General features: G+C 36.6%; 1 protein-coding gene across 1 annotated transcript in view; it reads right to left on the bottom strand.

Annotated features, from left to right (window-relative positions):
- Window positions 1–58: 58 nt before the first annotated feature.
- Window positions 59–10,007, bottom strand: part of LOC106526215 (ephrin type-A receptor 4-A) — a 37,196-nt gene continuing 27,247 nt past the window's right edge. Inside the window, exons 16-19 of the mRNA XM_014020767.1 lie at window positions 7,496–7,672; window positions 2,485–2,672; window positions 2,210–2,395; window positions 59–557 (exon numbers count right to left, since the gene is read on the bottom strand). Coding sequence (XP_013876221.1) covers window positions 440–557; window positions 2,210–2,395; window positions 2,485–2,672; window positions 7,496–7,672 — 669 coding nt within the window. The 3' untranslated portion in view covers window positions 59–439. The remainder of the gene's footprint in view (window positions 558–2,209; window positions 2,396–2,484; window positions 2,673–7,495; window positions 7,673–10,007) is intronic.

Raw genomic sequence — 10,007 nt, 5'->3', positions numbered from 1 at the left:
ACACACACACACACACACACACACACACACACACTTACACACAGACAAACAAACCAAAAAACCAAACACATTTAATTCAAGTGAAGCGCAAAAGAAAATAAGTTGGAAGCCATTCTGCTTTTATAAACATGTCAGCCTTCACTAAACAGAAAAAGAAGAAAAAACAGCTGAAAAAAAGGACACGGTTTCAGTTTTATCTCCAAGAAAGTAGATTTGTGGCCACGTCCTGATCATGGTTTATAGAAAAACTCCACAAGTTCACAAAAGTGCTGCTTTTTTTTCTCTCTTTCTGCTTTTCCTCACTGTATTTGTGTTTTCCTTCAAAACTCCTTGAATCTCCGCCGGGGAACGAATCCTCTAAAGTGCACAGATGAGGTAAATGAAAATCTTCTCCAAAAACAAGAACAAAAAAAAGGGGGGTTTGTATCTGTTCACCAGCTCAGACCGGAACCATAGAGTGTTGCATGTGTTGCATCTGAGACAACATTTCCTGCTGCACACCAGCAAAGAGTAAGTCCTGATGTGACGGAGCCATTATTCCAAGTCTGTCCAAATCCCTGTGGGTGCACAAACACACAAATGGTCAGACACAGTTTGGGAAGAATAACATCAGGATTATTTTATGTAAAGTTTAAGGAAACAAACAAACTTCTGATTTCATTAATTTATTGAAAAGGACAGTGCACTTTAACCAACAGTCAAAATAATATAAATGTGTTGAAGGTAGCACAATGGCTAAATTTAATCTGTTGTCCTGAGTAAACAAAAACATATTTTTGAAACATTTATCCCTAATGCCCACTATTCATCAATAGTTACAGCTAATTAAACTACAACCATAAAAAAGTCTGAGCAATTTTGATCAATTTACTTTTGGCTTTATTCTGCAGAGGAGTGCTGCTACAGTAAAAAAAAAACACTTTAAATGCTCATTGATTACAGAAATATTTGATAGTACTAAGAGATGATTAGTACTAATACTAAGGGGCCGAACATCCAGCAATTCCAGTCTACTTAAATTTTATATTAGTATAAAATTTAATTGATTTTAAATAAATAATGAATAAAAATAATTATTTTATAGTGTTTTTATGATTTAAATCTATTTTTATATTAAATGAAGTCATTGACAGGCAGACTGAAGTGTATAGTCCTGTCATAGATCATCTATATAACAGGATTGCCCCTCTGACAAAAAAAGAGAAGAAAAAATCATCAGTATCTTTTTTAATGAACTAAGTGGAAGGCCATATTGAAGTCACCAGCAGGCCAGAAGTGGCCCAAGAACCACTAGTTGAATAGACCTGCACTAACGCCTAATTTAAGGTTCTGTGTTTGCTTGACTGGTATCTCAGTGTATGAGCCTGTGTAGACCAGATTCTAGCAATTGTGTCAACTCTACAAGCCCACAGTGAATGTGCAATATTAAAACTCCCACTAAAAAGATGGCCCTCAACACGTAACATACCAAAAAATAAATAAATAAAAAATTAAGTCAAAAACAAGAGGAAGAATAAACAAAACATTATTTATCATAATAAATCCTTTGCACATTTTATCATTCTGTGACCACAAGAACAAAAATCTGTGTTCAGTTCACAATGAGAAATCACTGTAGTTTATTTTCTTCCTCTTAACTTCTGAGCAGACAGTTGACAAACCAGTTCAGTCTGTTGGGAAGATCCCCATAGCTTGTACACACAGATCCAGACAAGCATGCTGAGTCTTTAAGATGAGAGTAAAAACGTTGCCAAAGAATGAATAATAAATCACTTACATGTTTTGCCCTTTAAGCTATTCAGTGTGACATTTCATTGTAAGTTCATTTGGCAACACTGTGGGCTGATCAGGCTCTTTGTTGTTTGGGACTTGATGCCAGATTTTTAAATGAAGTGAGTCAAGTTTATTCACACAGTGCTTTTCACAGATTTAAAATTAAATGCATAATAAATGATATAAATAAAAAGCATTAAACTGATGATATGAAAAAACAATAACYGGACAAAAAATTAAATTAGGTCATCTTTAAATTTAACTCAGTCTTGTGTACTCAGTTTAATTTTATTTTTTGAAGGGTTAAGGAGGCTGCATGTTGTAAGTTAAAAAGCAGAATGTAACACATTATGATCTARAAGTGCTTTTCTGTTAAATCAAGATTTAACCGTTTAAGAAACCGTCTGGACGCCAGCATCACATCAGCTGCACTTACTGGTGTGTGAGAGTTAGGATTCTGTCCAGGCTGGTGTATCCTGCAGCTGCRAGGACGTCTCTGTATCTCTCCAACCCAATGGACTGTAGCCACTCACACACAGACCACTGCTGCACACACACCTCCGGCACGATCGACACACACACCTCTGAGCCCACCCTGGACTCCAGCATTGCTCCTGAAGGTCTGGAAACGGTAAAGTGGAGACAAACATTAAGAACGACATCATACAGGCGGGACGTGTGGGTGCTGTTCCCCACGGGGCCTGGACGTACCGATCCCCTCCTGTGCGGCGCAGTGACCCCGGGTTCCGGATGAGTTTGTCCAACATGTTGAGTATCTGACTGAAGGTGGGCCTCTCTGCTCGCTCCCTCTCCCAACAGTCCAGCATGAGCTGGTGCAGAACCACAGGACAGTCCATGGGAGCGGGCAGTCTGTAGCCTTCTTCTATTGCTTTAATCACCTGCATGATGACAAATGAAGGAAATACTTGAATAGTGCTTTCAGATTGGACAAACAGATTCATGTACACTGAAAAAACAAACGTTTGGGTGTAGTAACATTCATTTAATTACAAAAAAATATAAAAATCTCTAAATCTCTAGAATTTACTAAATAAACAATAAGCATTATAGTATACATCAATATTACTGTACAAAAAAGTAAACACTAATATTATTTTACCAGTAATATTTAAGTGCTTTTTCTGGACAGCACATAAACATGAATATATTAAGTAACTTCTACTCTTCTGGGCTAAAACTGAGGGYGCATGCGCACACAAAGGCTGCTGCTCCTCGTTCCCTTGCTTCACTTTTCAAGGAGAGGACAAGACATGGTCAAAATAAAACATAAGTTGTCTGGTTTCTTTTGCTTGAATACATTTGTTGGTGTGCAATAGTTTGATGGCATAATGTAGCCGGTGAATGTTAGCAGTGCTAGCTCAGACTGGCTATTTGCCATGTGACTGCAGTGGAGGATTGTGGGTAGGATTTATGTTTGTTGTTGTTAAATCATTTTAGGGAATATGTTAACATTGTTCTTTCAGAAATTAGTCTGTTGTGTTACTCTAATTTGTGTGTTCATTATTTGTTAACTTGTGTTAAACCATTCAGCAGAAGTAACCATAAGTGAGAGTGGTAGGCTTAGTCATTAATAAGACCTGTGAGTTTCACTTCATCTGTGTTGTCCATAAAGAAAAATCCAATGAAGGTTCTTCAAAACTGCCACCTGGTGGTGACGTCTTGAACTGCAACAAGAGCTACACCTCCCTCCGTAGCTGTGAGGTGTCATGCTACAATACTGTTTGAAGCATGCGCACTGTTATAAAGATTTTGTAAGATTTACTTGAAAAAATCCTTGTAACTATTTGCACTAACATTGGTTAAGTAAATTTAAATGCTACAAATTCATGTAATATTTACTTATCATTATCTAGCAAAAGTTGCTAAGAATATACTGTAGTTCAAGTTTGTAAATTTACCTGATTTATTCACAGATCTTTAACTAYATTCTTAGCAACTTTTACTARATAWTGATAAGTAAATATTACATGAATTTGTAGCATTTAAATTTACTTAACAAACATTAATGCAAAATGTTGTGAGGGTTTTTCAAGTAAACCTTACAAGTTATTTTTTCAGTGTAGTTGTGAAACAAGTTTGGGTCAACAAAGTCTCCTCACCAAAGTAGAAGGTGTATCTCTCTACCAAAGACCTTGAGAAAGTGATTCATGCTTTTATTACCTCTGGGTTTGGACTATTTTAACACTTTGTATGGGGGGTTGGATAAATCATCCCTGCATTGCTTTAAAACCATCCAGAAAGCAGCAGCTCATCTTTTAACAGGTGCTAAAAAAAACATAAACACATAAACCTGGTTTCTGGCTTCTTTCCATTGGCTTCCTGTCCGTCCTCAGATGGATTTTAAGATTTTACTACTTGCTTTTAAAGTTTTAAAAGGTCTGGCCTTATCATGCTTATGTGATCTTAACATAAACACTCCAGTAAGAGCGCTCCGGTTCTTTAAGACGTTCCGAACTAAAATATAGAGGTGATCGGGCTTTTGCAGTTACTGGTTCATATATGAACCCACGAGGCTGTGCAGACTTTTAAATCTACACTTAGAACCCATCGTTTGTCCTTGATGCTTACTGTAATTCAGGCAGAACTTGAGGTCCAATTAAAGCTGATGTTTTAGTGTTTTCTTTTTTCTTTACTTGAGGTCTACCCTCTGCAAAGGAGGTTATGTTTTTGGTAATGTTAATTTGGTTATCCCTTCATCCTTCTGTCAGCCCAGAAGACTACTTGAAACGTTATGAGTGAGAGTAAAGATACTGTATTACTCCCCTGAAGGGAAATTAGATCTCTGCATCTTTCCCTTCGCCCATGTGGAGCAGAGGACTGCCATCTAAGGTAGTTGGAGAGCAGCAGTGGGGATTGAGGACTTTGCTCAAGGCCACAGAGTGGGGCAAAAACAGGGTTGTCCACCCACATTGTTGTTGTCAGTTTAAGGAGTTGAACCAGCGACCTTCTGATCACAGGCTCACTCCACTAAACGATTACAAATGGATTTTCATGAAATGTTCAGAGCATGTTGGGGTTGTCACAAAGATTTTAGCAGTCATCTGCCACAGAACAGAGCCAGTAGTTATAGCGGGTTCATGCATGTTTCAATAAGTTAAATTTAAGACCTCTTAAAGACCTTTTAAGAYCATTAGGGATGATATTTAAGACCAAACCAATGCATTAACAAAAACATTCAAATGATCCCAAAAATTTTAACATAGAAACCTTTTATTGCTATCAACTTAGCTATGAAAGAATATTTAATTTTAATGCAAGAACATCAAATTATTTTAATGAAACGGTCATATCTATGAGACCTTCGTATCGACTGCTGTGGGCCGCTTCCAACTGAGTGCAAAAATCACTGATTTTTGCCTGCTGTTATCACGGGATTTGTAGTTTAACGCGTACAAAGACTGGTATCAAACTAAGCACTTCACGAAGACGGATTGCATCAACCTCTGATTACTTTGCTTACTTTATTTATGCAGCCAAATGCTTCTCAGGAATAATTGAAAGTAAAAAAAAATTAAGGCTTGACAAAATAAAATTTAAAACTTTGGATGAAAATCTGGGTGTTTTTAAGGCTTTTTTAGGCCTAAAATTGTGATTTTCAAATTTTAGACTTTCTAAGACCCTGCTCAAATCTTGTGATGGTGTCAAACTGTGGCAGCCAATCAGAAATCAGCAGAACTTTGTTCCACCAATCACAGCTTATCAGCTGCACACTCTCATTTACATGCCCTAGGGTCTCAGCGGAGGCGTACTCTCTCCAAGTGCTTTTGGTTTTTGCTTGTATTTTTTCCTTTCTTTTGTTGTTCTTCTACCTTTTGTTTAACTGAATTGTTAAACACTATGGTCAACTTTGTTTATTGAAATGAACTGACACTGAGGTAACTTTCATCTTTAGAAAGATTTATTTGATGTGAATTGCGAATGACTGTAAAACACCAAACAATTCATAATAATGTTAGAAAATGAAGATGCTTCTTCTAGTTTAACAAAAAGGTATTTTGTTGTAATACACACTGTTTTATACTTTAAATGTACAGTAAATTATTATGTTTTCTTGTCTATGGTTGTTCAAATGTTCAATCAATGTCAGTTGACCTTATTTACACAGACTTGCAGTACATTCAAAAAACAGGTTTTTGTTGTGTCCCTTAGTGAAACGTGTATGTGCCCAGGTTTCACTGAGCAAAAGCCACTTTCACACAGGCATCACGCTACAATACCCCAAGGAGGACCCATCATTATGTTGCCGTTCCTTGTTAACAATGAAGCAAACAAATGCAGCTCGATGGCTTCCTGGTGTGTGATATCAGAGAACACGCTGATGCTCGGAAATCTGAGGCTGATGAGGCGTGACACATTGACACACATTGACTACCTCTCCCACAGTCAGACTGCAGAGGCTGCGTAAACTACAATACAAGTGATAAAAAATGAATAAAAGGAGCAACGCTGTTTACAAACTAAAGATGGAATTAAAATAGCTCACCAGGAAAAATTATTGGCTGTAAAGAGAATCACAGCTGACAATTTTCATCTACCAGGGCAACTTTTTAACTATCTACAGACTGTTCATACAGTAAAATTACATCTTTTTTTTAAAATCAGATTTTAGTATCAGTAAAAAAATAAAACTTCCAATAACTCTAAATCAGGGAGGTCAAACTCCTTTTCAGAGGCCCACATGAACATTTTGGTTGCCCTAAAGACCAGCTGTATAACGTATTTGTTTCATGTTTAACTTCAACTAAACACAAAACGTCAAGTTCATTGCTGTGGCTGAGCACCACTAACAAACTATAATAGAGCTYGGCGTGGTATTTCCTGCATAGAAACATCGTTTTTACATGTCTTCTTATAAACATTCCAACAGGGAAATTCCACTGAAGAGGGTGTACCAGTTAAAAATTTTAACTAGTAAATGGGAAATTCCTACTTCTTAGTACAACTGGGCCACAGCAACAGTAGCCAGAGAAAATGCAGAGGAGATTTTACACGGCGAATTTAGCCAGTTATCGTCTAATAGCTACGTGCTACCAGTTACTGTTGAACCATTTGCACCTCCACCTAGTAGTGGTATGCCGTCATTTCACGAGTAAAATAATTGACATGCATTATGGGATGTGTAGTTCATGTCCATTGCTGGTTTTATAGCAGCATTTGCTTATTTTAAGACAATATAGCTCTAAAGCTCTCACGGGCCACATAAAATGCCAAGGCAGGCCACATTTGGCTCGCAGGCCTTGAGTTTGACACATATGCTCTTAAACATATTAACAGATTGTCCAAAATCATCATATTTTCATTTTTCACAAAATATTACATGAGCGCAATGAGCCTTGGCTTGTGGCCTTGTGGAGCCCATTTAAAAGCAAAGATAACTTTTTTAAACTGCAGAGTATAAAGCCACTGACCAGCATGCAGCACCTAAAATAAAAAAAAAATTCTCTTAAGTGTACTAAAAAACTACTGTAGTATTTGTTTGATTTATTTCTTTATTTAAACAAGCTATCGCCCACTTTTGATGAGCAAAAAACGGCACTTTTAATTTCAGTGCTAAAATATAACATGTAAACTTGTGTTTAGATTTACTGTTATTGAAATAAAACCTTGATTTGACAAACATGTCTTTCTTAATCAGTCTGAACCAAAGTTAAAAGTGCATGCCTTTTTTGTCTGTTTGTAAGTTGATCTAAAAAAGACTCACATCTTGGTTGTTCATATCCCAGTAGGGTCTCTCTCCATATGAAACCACCTCCCACATGACGATGCCGTAGCTCCACACATCGCTGGCTGTAGTGAACTTCCTGTAGGCGATGGCCTCTGGAGCAGTCCACCTGATGGGGATCTTCCCTCCAGGGGAAAGATAGGAGCCAGTGGCCTCCTGAAACAGCAGCACATGTTTGTTGAATAACTGAATTATTTTCAGATTGTGGATTTTATCAATTCACTTGTTTTTCAAATAGCTGAAAACGACCAGCTAAAAACACATTAATTAACCAACTAGTGATGAAAGTTGGATGATTTTGATCTTGACTGGTGATCGGGATATCAAARCCTGATTTGTCTCCTGTCAGAATGCCCAACAGCTAAGCAGCAAACAAAAACCTGATTATTTTGGTGGTCAGTGACAGCAGCTAATTTTTGCAATAGAATCAGCAAACTCTTAATTCAAACAAAAACAAACAATTTTGTAATAGTTTCACAGGTCTACAAATGTTTGATCTCTGGGATAAAATGTGCTGAATCACAACATTTTTATTAGACGACTTACAAAATAAAGGTGGCTAATGTTTTCAACATACGTACTTTATAATACAGACTTGCATGTATTTATATACAATGGAGGGGGTCTAATGGTGATGATGCCTCATCTTGTCTAACATATCCAAGAAACACTTACGATATTCATCCCTCTGAAACCAAAATGCCTCAAAGCTGTGTAAATAATGCAGAAACGTTCGGCTACATTTGTGGAAACGTTACATTTGCATCACAACAGTGCAGTATGATGGCAGATGTATAAAAAGACATATCATCTGTACTTTGGATACAAAATAGAGGATCAGGACTAGAGATGGGCCCTCATTATTATTGCATTACATGTGCAACTTCTCTTGCCATTCTCATACAGGTCTCTAGTTACAGATTGTGAAACATCCAAACATRAACTGCAGTGGGACCAATTCTTATAAAATTTGGTCAGTTTAATGAAAAAAGCAAATTCTTCAGGAAAACCAAACGAATGAAGCATTGTTATTGGTATCAATGAAAATATAAATGTAGTTACCGGTGAGGCACTGTTATCATTACTATCACATTTGCAGCAAAGATATGGAGCTCACCTTTTTCTCTAATTTTGATTGTTTTGATGTGATATTAAAATGAAGCTGCATCTTGGAAACTGAAGCCAGTTAACACTCAGAATTCTTTTTCCTTAATTAGCAACCCAATTCTGGTAAAACATARTTACATTTCTGAAGCTCGCAATTGGCAGGCCAGAATGATTGTTCTTAGACCAAATAGGCAGGTCTGAGCATTACATAAATATCCTAGATAGAAAAGATATTAATTAAATGTTGAATTATGGTCAAAAAAGTTGATTTTTGGTTAAGGTCGACGATTGATGGTGAATCAACCATCAAACAATCATCTAATTCTAGCTAAAGAACCAAWGTTGAAAAGATGTTATTGAATCAATGTTGTTTCATGGTCAGATTCTAATTATTGAAATGCCAGTGTCTAATCAATGTTGAATCAAAACTGATATAGTATCAGTTATGGTTGAAAACCTAATCTTGTTTCAACAAGACCACTTTTTGTCTAATTTCAACATGGACTTAATATCTGACCATATTTCAATGTTGATTCACTCTTATTTTGCTTATTTTGCTATCTGGGTATGAACTATCCAAGAAAACTGATCGATGCATCTCTGCATTTAGCATTTTCAATAATTACACACTCCAAAAGTTATTCTTGCATTTAACAAAACGCTACCATAAAAGTGGTTTCAATTAGTCACACGTCTTTGGCAGCTCTGAAGTAGGTGTGAACTTGTGTGTGTGAAAACGGAACAGGACAGCTTGTAAATATTTGCGCGATAAAGAATAATGAATTTGCAATAAAGGTTGTTGCAAAAACAGAGATATGTTGTTCCAGTTCAGACCTGGGGCATTTCCAGAAAATCTTCGAAGGGACAATTAAATAGTGTCCATTGTTAATCACTGAGTGGCACATAGAAACCAAAAACCCCAGAACTTCAGAAGTTTTATTAAACTGTTGTCATTGTTAGACTTTTTCAAGAACACAGAACTGTGAGAGTTTAAAAAATCACTTTCTGATATGTAGACCTGCTTCCAAAACTCTCTCTCTTCTCAAGATCAAAAGTGAAACAAGCATAACTTGAAAGAATGCACATCACCTGGCCACTTTCATGCCAAGGTATAAAATAAAGATCCTGGGAGAGCTATAGCCCTCAGAATATGCTTTTGTGATGACTCTCAGCTGTTTCGTGTTTGCTAAAATCAATTAGTTGTGATGGCCATCTTGAATCCTGACTGCAAAAATAAATCAATTATCAGTTCTGAGAGTTTCTTTCAAATCTAACTAATGKTTCTTGATATTTTTCTCTAACAGCAAATTTATATTTAGACCATTGGTCATTTGTATTTCCTTTAAAAAAACCCAGATATTAATAAACGAAAGGAGATTTGAGA

This window comes from Austrofundulus limnaeus, unplaced genomic scaffold, assembly GCF_001266775.1.
Source record: "Austrofundulus limnaeus strain Quisiro unplaced genomic scaffold, Austrofundulus_limnaeus-1.0 Scaffold3, whole genome shotgun sequence".
NCBI classification, from domain to species: domain Eukaryota; kingdom Metazoa; phylum Chordata; class Actinopteri; order Cyprinodontiformes; family Rivulidae; genus Austrofundulus; species Austrofundulus limnaeus.
Note: the sequence above shows the minus strand (reverse complement) of the source record. Positions and strands in the feature narration are given on the sequence as shown.